The sequence below is a fragment of the Myotis myotis genome, unplaced genomic scaffold (assembly GCF_014108235.1).
Source record: "Myotis myotis isolate mMyoMyo1 unplaced genomic scaffold, mMyoMyo1.p scaffold_m19_p_20, whole genome shotgun sequence".
Classification (NCBI taxonomy): domain Eukaryota; kingdom Metazoa; phylum Chordata; class Mammalia; order Chiroptera; family Vespertilionidae; genus Myotis; species Myotis myotis.
Window position 1 is genome coordinate 15,117,302 of NW_023416325.1, and position 17,543 is coordinate 15,134,844.

At 38.5% G+C, this 17,543-nt stretch overlaps 1 protein-coding gene across 6 annotated transcripts in view; it reads left to right on the top strand.

Moving 5' to 3' along the window:
- Positions 1-634: 634 nt before the first annotated feature.
- IFT81 (intraflagellar transport 81) overlaps positions 635-17,543 on the top strand; it is a 52,557-nt gene continuing 35,648 nt past the window's right edge. For 2 of the 6 annotated variants that reach the window (XM_036354343.1, XM_036354348.1), the window contains exons 1-10: positions 635-737; positions 3,007-3,172; positions 3,691-3,794; positions 4,657-4,837; positions 6,183-6,272; positions 7,481-7,546; positions 7,846-7,956; positions 8,968-9,052; positions 15,428-15,591; positions 16,911-17,006. In XM_036354343.1, the coding sequence (XP_036210236.1) occupies positions 3,029-3,172; positions 3,691-3,794; positions 4,657-4,837; positions 6,183-6,272; positions 7,481-7,546; positions 7,846-7,956; positions 8,968-9,052; positions 15,428-15,591; positions 16,911-17,006 (1,041 nt within the window). In that variant the 5' untranslated portion in view covers positions 635-737; positions 3,007-3,028. Of the gene's footprint in view, positions 738-758; positions 894-1,162; positions 1,280-1,539; positions 1,787-3,006; positions 3,173-3,690; positions 3,795-4,656; positions 4,838-6,182; positions 6,273-7,480; positions 7,547-7,845; positions 7,957-8,967; positions 9,053-15,427; positions 15,592-16,910; positions 17,007-17,543 lie in introns of those variants that run through there. The other 4 variants (XM_036354344.1, XM_036354345.1, XM_036354346.1 and 1 more) reach the window with 4 other exon arrangements.

Genomic DNA, 17,543 nt, shown 5'->3' on the forward strand with positions numbered 1-17,543 from the left:
TTCATAGTATATGAACGCCATGAAGACTGGAAGAGAACGTTCATTTATGCAGGTGCCTAAAAACAGGCTCTTAGAAGCCAAAAGGAGCCTTAGGCTATGTACTTTACTTTTTTTTTTTTTTTCTTTTCAGGCTCTCAGCATATTAAAAAAATACTTGATTAAAAATTTTTTAATTCCCAGTACAGGCTACATGGCCCAAATAATGTGACAAAGAAGCTGAAATCTCTATGATGAATGTGCCTTCTTTCAATTCGGCCAGGGACTGTACAGTTGTTCCTATGTCTAACCTAATTTGGAGAGACTTAGGTCAAAAACCTGAATTCGAAGCTCAGGCCAAAGGCTTCCTCAGCTCAAATCGCCCTGGTCTTGCCTCAAACAAAGAAGTCATCTCTGATGTCGGGTGAACGAACTGAATATTTTGGAAACTGCAAACTGCAGAACGTTCGGGGAAGTTTACCGCCGGGGTAACAACCCCAAATTCTCTAGGCTGCCCACAGTGGCTCCGGACGCGGAACCCCATTTCGCACGTGGGCCCGGCACCCACCCATCCTCCCTTCCCCCTCCCGCGCCGGGGCCGCAGCGCCCGCGCCTGGGTCCCCCGGAAACGCGGCGCCCCACCGGAAGTGACGTGTCCCACTGTCTAGCAACCGTTGCCAAGGAGCTCGTCTCTAGGAACCCGCTAGAGCCCGGGGACGTCCTGGGGGTGGGGGACAGTGGTTTCCTGAAGAAAATTTGAGGTAACCTCGCCGACCCGTGCTCGGAAACTTCCCCGAACCCCGAGATAGGAGAAAAGTGCCTCCCATCCCCTTCCCAGTGCGGCAAGCGGAGGGGTCGCAGCGGTGACCGGGTCCAAGGCCGTTCCCCGGCGGAATGAGTCGTCGGGAAGCCCCGAGGTGCCCGGGTGTGACGTGGGGTCCGGTCCCCTTTCCCGAGCCCTGGGGTCGGGGGGACACTATTTTGCGGACTCCTGCGAGTTGCTGTCCAGAGCGCGTGGTTTCTGTCCCGCTCTGTGCCAGATAAGCGCTCGTCCTGGTTTTAATTCTTGCCCGTCCCCTCCCCCCCCCCCCTCGGGTTTTTATGTTCTTCTGAGGGTAGGCGCTTGTGAATTAGTGTGGCATCTTTCCTCTGGAAGAGGGAGAGTAATTGCTTTTGCTAATTTTAGAGCGCGGAGCCCACGGGGCACAGACAGCCTACCTGCGCAGCACGTCTCTGTCCTCAGCGCGTGACCCTCAGAAAGCTGGGGGGCCAGCGGGGAGCCCAACTAGTTTCTTTTCTTCTGGTAACGTCTTACAAGGGTTTTGTATTTTTGAAAGGGGCGGGTGGGGAAATTATATATATATATATATATATATATATATATATATTCTGCTATAAATAATATATATAATTTCTAAATTATTGAAAAGTAAGTATATACAGGTGTTCCCCCCAAAAAGGTATACACACTTTGAAATTCTTTTTTTAGTTCATTTTTAAACATTGCTAGTTAAAAAAATTACCTGCCTGCAAAATTCTACTTCTTCTTCCCATAGTGATGTCTGCATGCAGGCGACACAAGAAACCTTGGTAATGCTGGTTCAGCACGTAAATAATCAGATACTCAGTTTTTACTCATTCAGTCTAGTGGAAGTAGTCACTGTTTTAGATGTAGAGGGTGTTCGAGGATGGAATGACGGATATATCCTCATGGAATTTACGCTTTCGCAGAGAAGAGAAAATGTATTACATGAGTCACTACATGTGGTCAACGTGGAAGGCGGGCCCTGTTATTCCGATGCAGAACCTGGTGTGTAGCATAAGAACCATTTCCTGGAGGAACTTACCTTGAAGGGTAGGGTGAGGAAACCGTTAGGATTTGCACCTCTGGAGAGGGGGGAAAGGGAGAACAGTCCTTCTAGGTGGAGAAAACAGCATTAACTGAAGGCAGAGGTGGATCAACTAGGAAGCAGTGACCATTTCCATCTTCGGAGGTTTGAAGGGTGAAGAGTAACAATTTGGCAATACAGTTGGGGAAAGCTCATTTGAGCTAGATTTTAAAGTGTCTCAAAAGCCAAGAAGTTTGGACTTTATCTTGTGGGCAATGAGAAGCCTATAGGTGATTTGGAATGGGAGGTGGAGACTGGTACCTTATTGGAGGCAAAGGAAATGAGGTCCTGAAATACTCAAGGGTGGCAGAGTCAAAGCCTATAGGGCCAAACATAACATTAGTGGGTGAAGATCGCTTGGTGGAGGAAACCAAAACAAATCCAAGAAAGCATACCCAGGCTAAAGCTTGCAGCCTCTACTCAGCTTGAGTTGGGTGTGGTCATGCAAAAATGTGGGCCCAGGGTTGCCTGATCTGATTTTCAAGAGAGACTGGAAATCTGGATATTAATGCAACAATATCTCCTAATTTTTAAACCTGGGCTGCTAATTTTTTAATATATTTTTATTGATTTCAGAGAGGAAGGGGGGGGGGGAGAGAGAGAGAGAGAGAGAAACATACATCAGTGATCAATGATGAGAGAGAATCGTCGATTGGCTCCTTCCTGCATGCCCTACACTGGGCATTAAGCCCACAACCCAGGCATATGCCTTGACCAGGAATCTAACTGTGACCTTCTGGTTCATAAGTCTATGCTCAACGACTGAGCCATGCCAGCTGGGCTAAGTTTTAAAAATTAGAAATATGTCTGCAGCCTATAACAAGTCTTTACCCCTGGATAGATGTTGTGGAGCAGAACGGAAGAGATGTTAATGTAGGTGGGATTTATTCATTTGCCCCTGTTAATGCAGATGATTGCTGTCACACAAGATGCATATACAAAAACACTTGGCGTTACAAATTAATAGTATATGTTGAAGCATTCATAATGAAGTTGTCCCACTCTGATTTATTTTAATAAAATAACTTTTCCATGTAGAATTATACTTTCTATGCCTGCTTCCTATGATCTTAATACTGGTTTCCCCCAGAACTTTTGTTATCAGTATTGAGGAATTTTTTTCTCTATTTTTACTCGTTAGTTTAAATTATAAGACCTTGATTATGAGTGATCAAATCAAATTCATTGTGGACAATCTCAATAAGGAGCCTTTTAAGAAGAGCTATAATTTAATCACATTTGATTCCCTGGAGCCAATGCAACTATTACAAGTTCTCAATGATGTCCTGGCTGAGATTGATCCAAAGGTAAGAGTGTTGTCTTTCTCTGTGATGAAAACGGTGGCAGGAAAGCCAGTTTCTGCCTCTCAATATCTGTCTTGGGCAAATTATTTGCGTTCTCTGGACTTTATTTTCATGAGGCCTTATTTTACAGGCCTTATGTTTGTAAAGTAATAGGAAATGATCTTAAAGTTTTTTCTATTAGCTCAAAAATTATCAACTTGTACCTTATTTAGAAAATATTTCCCCACTTCCAAATATAAATGGATTTAGTACAGGAATAAAAATGCTTTTACAAAAGGTTTTATTGTATTGCAAGTTAGCTCATGTCTCTGCACTGGAGAGTTTTTACACTTGACATTCTTAATAGAATCCTGATCTGACTTGTATACACCCTCACTTGGAATCTGAAGACCTCCATACTTTACCCATTTTATTAAGGAACATTGTGCCTGTTATGCTCTAGTAGATTGTAAGTGAGTTTAAATGTTGTTCTTTGTTAGATTTACAACAATAACATTTTTTAAAATTTCTTTAATTGTTAGCAAGTTGTTGATATCAGAGAGGAGATGCCAGAGCAAACAGCCAAACGGATGTTAAGCCTCCTTGGTATCCTTAAATACAAACCTCCAGGAAATGCCACAGACATGTAAGAATCTGATTGCATGTTGCCTTCTTTTTTTCTCTTTAATTTGGAGAAGTTTTATTTATTTTTAAAAATTTATTTAATAGTATAATGTGTTGCTTTCCTTAAACTATGCTTTAATAGCCAAACCTTCATAGGCTGTTGTCAGTATTCCTAGGCACTACCTGGTTTCCCTAAGTCTATGGCCTCAGAACATCACTGAGTTTCAAAATAATCTTGAGCTTTTTTTAAAAAAATATATTTTTATTGATTTCAGAAAGGAAGGGAGAGGAAGAGAGAGAGAGAAACATCAATGATGAGAAGGAATTATTGATTGGCTCCCTCCTGCACGCCCCCCACAATCCAGGCATGTGCCCTTGACCGCAACCGAACCCGGGACCCTCAAGTCTACAGGCTGACACTCTATACACTGAGCCAAACCAGCTAGCTCAATAATCTTGAACTTTTAATGTTATTTTGTCATGCAGAAGTTGTAAGTGGGTCAGTTCTTTCTCCTAATCAAAAAAGTTAGGCAAATGCACTATTCCATTTTATCATCTAGCTGCCATCCTAGATGAAAATCATAACTTAAGCTGCCTAGTCAATGAAGTGAAGTATTAAGGCTGACTGTACTAGGTAATGGTTCCAACACAACCTTTCCACGTATTCCAGTGATATATTAAAGGCCTACTTTTACTTTTATTGTTAATGTGCACACTGACTATTGAATAGCATTGCTTTTATCCTTTTTAAATTGTCATGGAAAGCAATCTGGACACTGTAAATCAGATTTTGAGTAAATATTATCTCTTTTCAAGGTTCACTTATAAGCCCACATGTGTGTGCATGCATTTTTGTTTTTTGTTTGTTTGTTTGTTTTTTATAGGAGTACCTTTCGTCAGGGTCTGGTGATTGGAAGTAAACCTGTAATTTACCCTGTGCTCCACTGGCTTCTTCAGAGGACTAATGAGCTGAAGAAAAGAGCATATTTAGCTCGTTTCTTAATAAAACTGGAGGTACCAAGTGAGTTTCTTCAGGATGAAACTGTGGCTGATACCAATAAACAGGTATTCAATACATAATAGTATTTTAAAACTGTCTGTAATGGATTTCAAGAACATGTTCAAATACATGTTAACCTCTCTCTAGTTTATTTGCTGTCTCTGTATTTTCAGGTGGCACCAAAAGGGAAAACAGTTATCAGCTAACATTCAACTGCAACCATGTATTAAAATATTGACATTTGCACACAAATACCAATTCAGTGATAGGTGCATGTGGATAGAAAAGAACACACCCTGAAGTTAATGATTTTAGCATAACTTATTACTTAAGCATTGTGGGTAGGTTGGATCCTGGGCTTGGGACTGCAGGGCACTTTGCTGATCAGTAAGGTGACAATATAGTTTGTCATCCAAATCAGAGAGCAAGGGACTATCAATAATTATACCAGGACCGAGGTATAAATTGACACTCTCCCAGGAAAACTGGGATATGTGGGCCCCAGCAAAGACTCTGTATAGGCAAAGATGCTGGGCTTGCAACCTCAGAGGACTTTTTAGTCAGGCTGAAAGTAAACAGAGGGCCAGGAATTTGGAATTTCAGTGCATTTTCCTCACCAGAATTTTGAGGTAATACTGGGTTTTGGCCTTAAGATATTAAGGGAGGGAGACAGATGAGTAACTAGACAACTGTAATTTCATATGATATCTACTCTGATGTCATGGCATTCTGATACAGGGCTGTAGAAGTCTTCTGTGTGGGTAATGGTATCTGTGCTGAGACCTGAAGGAGGAATAGGATTTATCCAGGTTAGGGATGAGGGGACTCATACGATATTCTCAAAGGGAACAAGGTTTGTGAACTGGAAGTGAGAGCAGGGGATGTTCCAGAGGCTGAAAGAAAATCAGCATAGCGAGAATATAGAGTGTGAGGTAGGAAAGTAACCAGAGAAGAAGCAGGAGAAGGATTACTGACCAGATTTTACAGACCTGCTTTTTTATGTCCTATATAAATGTTTAAAGATGTATTTTTTCAAATGCTGTGTTCATAATTATTTAAGTCAGCGATTTTCAACCAGTGTGCCACAAGAATTTTTATAACATGCAATACCTGACTATTTCGTCAAGGGCACTGACCTCTTTTCCCTTAGACTGTCAAAAAAATGACAATAGCCAACACAGTAATAGCCACCCTATGTGAAGGAATCAAAATTATACCTATTTTTTTGTCAGATCAGCAAAAAATGTCTTTTGGTGTGTGGTAGAATTTTAGTCATTTATGTGTGCTTTGAGATGAAAACGGTTGAAAATCACTGATTTAAGTAATCACTATAAGTTTATAGATAACCTGATTAAGAAAAGCCTACTGGGTCTAGTAATTAGTTTATCATTTTTTAACTTGTTCTTTTAGTATGAAGAGTTGATGGAAGCCTTTAAAACTTTGCATAAAGAATGTGAGCAGCTTAAGACATCTGGATTTTCCACAGCAGAAATAAGAAGGGTAAAGAAAAGAAAATCTATTTTTTATTTGAATAATGTTAGGTTTAGTATTTTTGTTTTTAGTTAATTCAGTATGAGTCTTAAAACTATATCGAAACTGGTGATAGCAAAAGGCAGATTTTCTTTTGTAAGACCTTGCTAGTTCTTTGCTGAATAAATTAATGAGGCCAGGGTAAATGATTTTAAAAGGTTACATTTTGAGTCTCTATCTAATATACATATATATGTATATATCTATATCTACTAATATAGATATCTGATGTAGAAAATAACAAAAAATAAAAATTTTCTAATTGTTTGTATATCCTTTCAGGCTGTGTGTGTGTGTGTGTATGTGTGTGCATGTGTTTGTGTTTGTGATCACACGATCCATAATTATTTGTATCTTGCTTTTTTTAAAAAAATGTGTATTTTATTTATTTTTATTTTTTATTGATTTCAGAGAGGAAGGGAGAGGGATGAGAGAGAGAAACATCAATGATGAGAGAGAGAAACATCAATGATGAGAGAGAATCATTGATCGGCTGCCTCCTGCACACTCCCTACTGGGGATCGAGCCCGCAACCCCGGCATGTGCCCTGACCGAACTGAACCCGAAACCCTTTAGTCCACAGGCTCTATCCACTGAGCCAAACCAGCTAGGGTGGTATCTTGCTTTTTATAATTTTATTTTATTTTTTAAGTATATTTTTATTGATTTCAGAGAGGAAGGGAGAGGGAGAGAGAGAGAGAGAGAAACATCAGTGATGAGAGAGACACATCGATTGGTTGCCTCCAGTACATGCCCTTGAGCAGAATCAAACCCAGGACCCTTCAGTCCGCAGGCCAATGCTCTATCCACTGAGCCAAATTAGCTAGGTGTATTTTGCTTTTTAAATCATTTTATCATTAGTATATTCCCATTGTTATCTTTCTACAATATGATTTTAATGATTAAATAATATCCTATAGTATAGATAATTTAAGCATTTTTGCATATCTATGATTGTTTCCCTAGGATAAATTTCTGTTTTAGTTGCTTTTCTAGATGAACACCAAGCTGCCAAATAAATTATTGGGGATGGGGGGAATAGAAATGTCCTTCATCCCAAGGAGGTTCTTTATTCCTAATGCTCTGGTTATTATGATAGATACATAATCATATAAAACCCTTAGCTGCATTCTACAAAGAATACTTTTTCTGATAATGTCTTCTTGACTGCTTTTTAGGATATCAGTGCAATGGAGGAAGAAAAGGATCAGCTCATTAAGAGAGTTGAACGTTTGAAGAAAAGGGTAAGGCAAGAATTAGCACTGTAAGACTTTGGCCCCAAGTGTTAAGCACTTGCAGAGACTTAGGAATGCAAATAAAGATTAAGCAGGGCATGGATTCAATCTGAGGAGGGACTCAAATAACCCTGACTGAAAGGGAATCTCCCTAGGCACTAGCCCAAAACCTTCAAGGACCTGGAATCTAGAGCTTGACTGTCATCTCCAGGGAGTAGTTTACCAAAAGGAAATGATAAGTGGGTGTCAGAGTCACGTGACATGCCTTAACCTGACAGTAACATGAACTACTTATTCCTTTAATGTAGGTGGAGACAGTTCAGAATCATCAACGGATGCTTAAAATAGCAAGACAACTTCGAGTTGAAAAAGAGAGGGAAGAATTTCTTGCACAACAGAAACAGGAACAAAAGAATCAGGTATCCATATGAAAATTTATATTCTCATGATGAAAGAAATAGTTCTTTATGACAATTCAAATGTAAAGAAAGAAGAATTTTAGAAGTTCATGTTTCCCTTTGTGAGCATGATAGAATATTCTTCTAAGAGTATTTTGTGGTGCCAACAGAATCAAGGACCTTTGGGACTCTATACTCAGAATATATCTGTACACTCCCTTTTGGCCTATGCTGAGCTCATGTTGTTACAACACTACCAAATATTCATTGTTTCATGAATGAAACTGTTGATGAAACTTGTAGAATCTCTCAAGGGGTGTTGAGATTCTGGTGCTATGATAACATCCTTCTATTGCACTGATCACAGTATCCTCTACATTTTACTCCAGCGGTAAAGCAAATCATGAAAAGGCTCCAAAACACCCACCATCCACATTTTTGGATTTTGCCTTAACGAAAAAATAATTTGGCCAGGAAAATATCACTTTTATTTTGTTAAAAGTCGTTCTTAAAACTGAGTAGACTTATACATTAAAAGTACAGTTCAGATCAGCTCCATTTCCTTCTAAGTGGGCAGTTGAGGGGTTTGGCTTTCTCAGAACTTGTTTGGCATCACAGTTGTTCTACTGCAGCAGCAACTACACTGCCTGGCCCTGAGGTTACTTGGCATCAAATTTTGATTCTGTGACATCATATGTGAGAATGCTTGCAGTCCTTAAAGTTGAGAAAACCATGTTATAACAAGAAAAGCCTGGTAACTGTATTCTTTAGCAAGTATTTTTCTTTGACCAACAAATTCAGCAAATACTTTTTTTTTTTTAATTTCAGAAAGCTCTTTTTTTTTTAAGTTTTACATGAAAGGGTATTGAGGGAACCATTTATATTTGGGATTTAACATAGCAATTTTCTTGGTTCTTATTATTTGTTCCTTTATATCACAGGAGTTATGTGGAACTTGTATTTTTTCATTGTTTGTATGAGTGGTAGGTTTCAATAGACTGAGCAAGTAATAGATCTAATTCTATTTTAAAGCTATTTCATGCAGTGCAGAGACTGCAAAGAGTACAAAACCAGCTGAAAAGTATGCGCCATGCGGCAGCAGATGCAAAGCCTGAAAGTAAGTGGAAATTATTAGATGATGTAGTCGATCACAGAATATTAGTTTAAATCAGTAGTCTCACTACCGATTAGCAATTAACTAATGAGAACTATCATCAAGTGATATCTCAGCATTCAGAGTGTCATTTCCTATCTAATGAAGGGGAGTCCTGATACAGGCATCTTTAAGTCTTCACCTGGGGTGTAATTCCTGTTCAGTCAGTGTTTTGTCAGAGGGTAAAGATAATGAAAACCATTGTGGAGAGAGGCTCTCTAATCTGTGAGTATATGAAGTACTTAGGATGGATGTTATGAAAAAGATGGATGGAAGAAATGTGAATCATAAAGCCAGGGCTATAAAGACAAAGAATAACACCGAGTGTTTTCCCTATTTGGGCAATTATGCTAATGACATGGGTCTCTAATTTTAGATTAGATGAGCCCCTTACTGGCTGGATTCATCTTAATTTTTGATGGTAAAGATGTGAAGGAATCTACATCAAATCCAAAGAACATATACTGCCTGGCCAGCGTGGCTCAGTGGTTGAGTGTTGAACTAGGAACCAGCAGGTCCCGGTTCAATTCCTAGTCAGGGCATATGCCCAGGTTGTGGCTCGATCCCCAGTGTGGGGCGGACAGGAGGCAACCAATCAATGATTCTTTCTCATCGATGTTTCTATCTCTCTCTCCCTCTTTCTTCCTCTCTGAAATCAATAAAAATATCTTTAAAAAAATAATATCAATAAGCAATTTGTATAGGCCTACTCTTATTAAGAAATTATTAGAGCTTATCATTAATAGTGAATTTTTGAAAATGAAGGCGATGTATATAAGAATTGAAAGATTTGGTATGCAGAAAAATAATTGACTGATCAGTACAGTTTAATACAATTTCAGATGTTAGCCTAAACATGTGTTTCTGTAATATCTGTTATCCTTAATTTTATTAGGTTAAATATTTCTTACTGTTATGTTTTAATTCTGGCAACTAAACAGAATATCCAAAGATATTTACAGTATTAGTAATATTTCATTTTTTAAATTTGAGTTGATAGTTTTTATTTTGCTTTGGCTTTCTAGTCTAAATAGAAGTCATTTGGGCCAGGAAATACATAATTGTTTATTTAATAACTCGAGGCCCGGTGCACAAAATTTGTGCACTGGGGAAGGGGGGCGGTTCTCTCAGCCCAGCCTGCACCCTCTCGCAGTCAGAGAGCCCTCGGGGGATGTCCGACTGCCGGCTTAGGCCCACTCCCCGTGTGGCTTCTGGCTGAGCGGCGCTCCCCCTATGGGAGTGCACTGACCACCAGGGGGCAGCTCCTGGGTTGAGCGTATGCCCCCTGGTGGTCAGTGTGCATCATAGCGACCAGTCATTCTGCCATTTGGTCAATTTGCATATTAGCCTTTTATTATATAGGATAAAATGGACACAGTTCTGTTTAGGGCATCTCTTGTGGTGTTGGTTTAAAATATTGATGTAATATGTTAGTACATGCTGCTAAATTGTTAAGTAGTAATAAAAATAATAGGCTCAAACCAGCAGTCCATTAATTCAGTATTTCTTGATCATCTATTGAATGTCAGGCACTGTGCTAAATGTTAGGAATAGAAAACAGAAATCCTATATAATAAAAGCCTAATATGCTAAGTGTCTGGTCGTCGGTTGTTCATTCAACCAACCAAAGCGTAATATGCTAGTGGTATGCTAAAGCCGCTCAACCACTTGCTAAGATGTGCACCAGGAGGCAGACAGTTGACTGGTCGATCAGTCACTATGATGTGCACTGACCACCAGGGGGTAGATGCTCTGACCGGTAGGTTAGCTTGCTGCTGGGGTCCGGCCGATTGGGACTGAGCAAGATAGGCTGGACACGCCCTGGAGCCCTCCTGCAGTCCCTCCCCAGCTGGCCAACCTCCCGCAACCCTGACTGTGCACCTGTGGCTTCCCTCAGCCTGGCCTGCACCCTCTCGTAATCCAGGACCCCTCGGGGGATGTTGGAGAGCTGGTTTTAGCCCGATCCTGCAGGACAGGCCGAGGGACCCCACTGGTGCACAAATTCGTTCAACGGGCCCCTATTATTTCTATAAAGTGCTCACAGTGTAATGGAGGAATGACCAGCAATGTGCAATACGATGAATTTGCTGATGAAGCTCAGCATAGTGTTTGATGAGAACAAACAAAGAGGCAGAGCACCACACACTAACACAGAGACAAATGGCTTCCTGGACGTGGCCACTGAGTTAAGTTAAAGCTGGAAAGGTGAAGGAGTGGAAGACATTCCAACCAAGGTGCAGTGACATAAAGAGAGTGGGCTGAGCAAATAATGATGGATGAAGATAGATGAAGGGTAAGCCTCTCCTGTGTTCGAAAAGAGGACAGGAGAGGGAGTGGGCGAATGAATGAGATAGCACTGTGCCTAGATTGCAGGAGGGTAGTAGTAAAGTGGTGTTTACGTGCTGAAGGAAAGAGACAAATTGAAGATTTAGGAGGAAATGGTAAAAATTGATAACAGCCTTCCCTGCGTTTCCCAATTGTACCCCCATACCCTGTTTGCATTGAATCTTCTATAACAATACCACAGTGTGTTAATGGTTGGCATATCTAATTCTGACTCAGCTAAACTCCAGGCGAGTCACCAAGTCATAATTGGTCTTTCTATTTCCAGGCCCTTGCACACTAGATTACACATACAGGCACTCAGTAAAGTCTGTTAAGGAGTTGGGAGGTGAGAGTAAAGACCTTGACTTTGGATAGGAAAACAGTGATCTTTTCCACACAGAGGAGGGGAATCAAATAAGAAAAAAATGGTTGAAATATAAAAATAAGGTATTACATATGTAATATATGTTTTTTTGTGGGTGGGCAGGGAGTAGGGAATAGGAAATTAAAGAGTTCTTGCTCTGCTGAACTTTTTGGGAAACAGTTTAAGGGTTGTATTCAGCAGTTTAGGAAAAGAGTAGATTAAGCAGATGTTAATTACTAGTAATCCAGGTGTTTAGTTGAATAAGGTCCATCTAAATTCTTCACTAACAAAAAAGATTTATAAAAAGTTTCTATTCACTTAAATAACATACACATTATTTTTAAATATGTATTCATTTCAGAGAGGATGGAAGAGGGAGAAAGATATAGAAGCATCAATGATCTGAGAGAATCAATGATTGGCTGCCTCCTGCAAGCCCCAGACTGGGGATTGGGCCTGCAACCGGGACATGTGCCCTGACTGGGAATCCAGCCATGAGCTCCTGGTTCATAGGTCGATGCTCAACCACTAAGCCACGTTGGCTGGGCCAAGCGAATTATTTTTAGTGTACCAATGTAATTTGTATTTTTTTAAAATATATTTTATTGATTTTTTACAGAGAGGAAGGGAGAGGGATAGAGAGTTAGAAACATCGATGAGAGAGAAACATCGATCAGCTGCCTCCTGCACACCCCCTACTGGGGATGTGCCCGCAACCAAGGTACATGCCCTTGACCGGAATCGAACCTGGGACCTTTCAGTCTGCAGGCCGACGCTCTATCCACTGAGCCAAACCGGTTAGGGCTAATTTGTATTTTTTCAGAGTAACAACCGTATTATAAAACATTCTATATTTTTATACTCTACACATTTGTGAGATTACATAAAAAAACCTACTCATTCAATGATAGTAGGATCAGTAAGATGTTTTCAGAGGGTTTTTAATTAAAAAGTTTACTGAGATCTTAGAGGCCAGGATTTCAAAAGATAATTTCTAAAAAACTGCATAGGAACATATGACTACTTTTCAAAGTCTACATTAAAATTTTTAAGAGAAGAACTTAAAATGTGATAGAAATTCTGTTTTTTATATTTTTTTAAGCAGCTTTATTGAGTAAAATGGACAAATAATAAACTGTATCTATTTAAAGTGTACAATCGATACGTTTTGAAACCATCAAAATAACAAGTATATCCATCGTCCCAAACATTTCCTTGTGCCTCTTCATAATGTCTCACTCCTCCCTTCTCTGCCTCTCTGCCTGTCCCCAGGCAACCATTGATCTGCTTACCGTAATTAACATATTAGTTTGTGTTTTCTAGAATTAGAAACTTTTTTAAAGTAAGGTATATAAAAATTAAGAATTTTAAATCTTTTAAAACATTTCAGACTTTGATTCCTTACATCTCTGGTTACATATGGTATATTTAAGAACTTTGGTGAAACTAGTCATCTGACGATGGAGAAACTAGTCATCTAATAGTCAGAGAAGCCAGGAAGTAGATTTAATCTGAAACCACATCATTATCGTGTGATTCATTAAACACTTTCTCTTCTCTCTCTTTCCCCAGCCCCTAAAAAGGGGGGGAAATTGTAGGGATGAATGGAAAACTCGTGAATTTGTCTTTAATAAATTTTTACATGTTAATATATGGTTAGCACAACAGAACTAAAAATACTTTTACGGTTTTAGGCCAGGTTTATTATGTAATCTACGTACGTAGATTACTTAAACCGGAAATCCAATGTTTTAAAAACTTAAGCCAGAATTTGTAAACGTGTAATGGAAAGATCTGAAATAAACTTTTAAAAGCTCTCTAGGCTGGGAATTTATAACAAAACCATTATTCACTGAAAATCTGTGTGTGTATGTTTGGGCACTCTGTCAAAATAAGAAAACTATTAAATCTTAAAAATATAACTTGCCATTTAACTATAAACTTTACAAAATCAAAACTCCCAACATGGAAAACTGAAAAAATGTATGAATGTAGATAATTTCTTTTTTGGATTTGAATGTGTGCTTTGAAGCTGACAAATTATAATGTATTACCACTTATGAGGTAATAGAATAGAACTATAAATTGCCTCAGAAGTATTGCAAAAGAAAAAGAGTAAAGGACCACATACAGAAGAAAGAAGCTGGATTTCATTTGGTTCTTGGATTTCTTACTTAAATGCAAAATGTGACCCAACAAAATATCTGGCTTTTCTTTTCTTTCTTTTTTTCTTTCCTTTTCAATCACAATTTACATTCAGTACCATTCCGCACCAGCTTCAGATTACAGCAAAGTGGCCAGAAAACCAACCACTCTGCAGAGTGGTCCCCCTGCTGCCCCAAACACCCACTTTGGCCTCATACACAGTTATCTCAATATTATTGACTATATTTCCCACGCTATATCTGGCTTGTTTTGCAAATATTATTTTTGCATTAATTTAAGGAGTATAAAATAATTAGGTGGTAATTTGTTTTTAATTGATTTTTAAAGAGAGAGGAAAGGAGAGAGAGAAACATTGATTTGTTGTTCCAGTTATTTTTTCCCCCATTGACTTCTCCCCAGCCATCACCACCACCCAGCACATGCCCTCACTCCCTTTAGTGTCTGTGTCCATTAGTTATGCTTATATGCATGCATACAAGTCCTTTGGTTGATCTCTTACCCCCCCCCCCCCCTCCCCTCCCCTGACATCCCTCTGAAGTTTGACTGTCTGTTCGATGCTTGTTTGTCTCTGGACCTATTTTTGTTCATCAGTTTATGTTCTGGTAGATTCTCGTATGTGCACTGACTAGGGACTGAACCCGTAAGCTTGGCATATTGGGATAATGCTCTAACCAACTGAGCTACTAGCCAGGGCTTAGGTGGTAATTTGGAAAGATCATAATATTACTTTTCCTGTAATTATTTAAACATTTCTTCCTTGTAAATTGTTTTTTTATTATTCTAACTAGAGGCCCGATGCACAAAGATTCGTGCAAGAATGGGCCTTCCTTCCCCTGCCTGCCGGCACCGCCTTCACTCTGGCTGGAGCCGCCTTTCCGCCTTCCCATGCTGCCCAGAGGCCTGGAACGGCTGGGGTGGTGTGGAACGCCTGCGTTGTCGCCAAGGCCACTCAATGCTTGTGTATGCAAATTAACCCACCATCTTTGTTGGGTTAATTTGCATACTCACTCCTGACTGGCTGGTGGGCATCGCAAAGGTACAGTCAATTTCCATCTTTCTTTTTTATTAGTGTAGATTAGCAAAAGACTTCAATGGCCAATCTATTATGGTACTAAATTATATACACAGATACGATATTATACAGGTAGATATACTAGGTATTTTGACAGATATGCCCTACTATACAGATCTTTTTAAAAAATATATATTTTTATTGATTTAAGAAAGGAAGAGAGAGATAGAAACATCAGTGATGAGAGAGAATCATTGATTGGTTGCTTCTTGTATGCCCTTTATTGGGGATTGAGCCCACAACCCAGGCATGTGCCCTTGATTAGAATCAAACCTGAGACTCTTCAGTATGCAGGCCAATGCTCTATCCATTGAGCCAAACCAGCTAGGGCCAGGTCTTATATTTTAAAGTATACAGAATGTCACTGTACCTATTCTCTTGGGCTGAACATTCATTTATTTTCTTTTCAAAGGTTTAATGAAGAGACTAGAGGAGGAGATAAAGTTTAATTCATATATGGTAACTGAAAAATTTCCTAAAGAATTAGAGAACAAGAAAAAAGAATTGCATTTTTTACAAAAAGTGGTGTCAGAGCCTGCTATGGGCCATTCTGATCTTCTTGAACTTGAATCTAAAGTAAGTGACAATTATCTTTTCATAGTTTCCAATTTTATCTCATCCTTAGTCCTATGAAAAGTATGTGAACTGCTTTCTATAGTGTCCAACTCTTGGCTCTTAAGTTAGCCTGCCCTAAGAGCTGATAGCTCTTATGAGGAGTTGCTCTTTATGAGAAGTTACAGCATGTAATGCTGTTACTTATAATACATGATTTATGAAAACCTAGTCAATTGATTAGGAAACTAAGTAACTTGGATATATAAATTAATGCATATGATAGACTCATAGGTTTATGTATTCATAATATATAATTGGCTAATATAATGTATTCATAATAACAAGATGACAACTTTTAAATATCAGTAATTTTTGTTTCCAAGAATAATATTGTAGCAATTTTATATTTAAAGCCTAATATATTTTATTAGCCTTTTATGCCAGCTTTGGAATTACTAAATTTTTTTTGTAATTCTCATTGAAACCTGCTATCATATTATAACACTTTTGCTCCCTAGAAACAAAACACTAATCAGATGTGTATTTTTTTAAAAATACCAAATATCATGAAAATTGAACCGTTTTTGATTTGCTGACCCTTTAATGTGCTCAACAGCCACTACAACTAAATACATAATTTTGATCATTTTATTCTTTTAATTTTCTTATAGAAATTAGATGGCCAAGTCAGATTTGGCTCAAATTCAATGTCATAGAATTAACAAGGGAACTCTAGTTTTTTTCAGAGGATAGACAGATATACTGAAAATCATGTAATTTTTTAAATTTGTTAAGGGACTATATGCTTCTGTGGGCTTAGTCAGTTTTATTACATTGGGAAAGGTTTGGATTAATGAGTGGAATAAATGACTGCTATGGGAGAACCACAGATCATTTGAACAGGAAGGTTTTTAGATGTCATCCATGTCAGCTCTCAGCTGGGTTCATGAATTCCTTATAAAATCCCTATGGAATGTTAGTCTGGATTTTATCACTTGCAGTGACTTGAAAGTCACAAGCTAGAAGAGGGGATAACTTCAGATTTTAAAAAATTCTTTTTTATAAGAATGTATAAATATTTCATGCTGAATACTTTAGGCTAATTTAGGCATGGATGGTTAAATCCATGTAAGTAATAATACTGTGTAAATATTTATCATGAACCACGAAGTGTTCATTATTTCTAAAAGTAATCGTAACAACCCACTCATAACATTAATGGAACCATCTAATCACTGATGATAAGAACTATAAATTCAAAGCTTGGCTGGGCCAATTGTCCCTTACTTTGTATAATCATAGGGAGAGGCTTAACCTTTTTTATTTTCATACTGTTTTAGATAAATGAAATAAATACACAGATCAATCAGCTGATTGAAAAGAAAATGTTGAGAAATGAGCCAATTGAAGGCAAACTCTCACTATATAGGCAACAGGTAAGCCCATTCTTTTGGTCCACTTAGCTCTGAGCATCTTCATAAACACCACAGGCTGTGTTATTTGTAGTGTTAAAGTGAGAAGGAAGAAAGCACTCAGTGTCCTTCTGTCATTGCTAATCTCCAGATTATAACAAGGAACTTAGGAAAAAGCTACAAAAGACGCGTGTTCAAGTTTGAAATGCAATACACCTGATAATGCTTAGTTTCCTTTGCCTCTGCCAACTGTGGTGATAGGGCTGTTTGTGTTTATATCTGTGAATGTGGAATTTGATTATTTAAATGAAAGGTTACCTTAAGTGATATAAATAAAAATAAAATATTTGTAATCTTTAGTGAATTAAAGGCAATATATCGTTTCAAGATTAAAGTTAGTTTGCAAGAATAGAATGAATTAAATTTTAGTGCTAAGGCAGTGGTTCTCAACCTTCTGGCCCTTTAAATACAGTTCCTCATGTTGTGACCCAACCATAAAATTATTTTCGTTGCTACTTCATAACTGTAATGTTGCTACTGTTATGAATTGTAATGTAAATA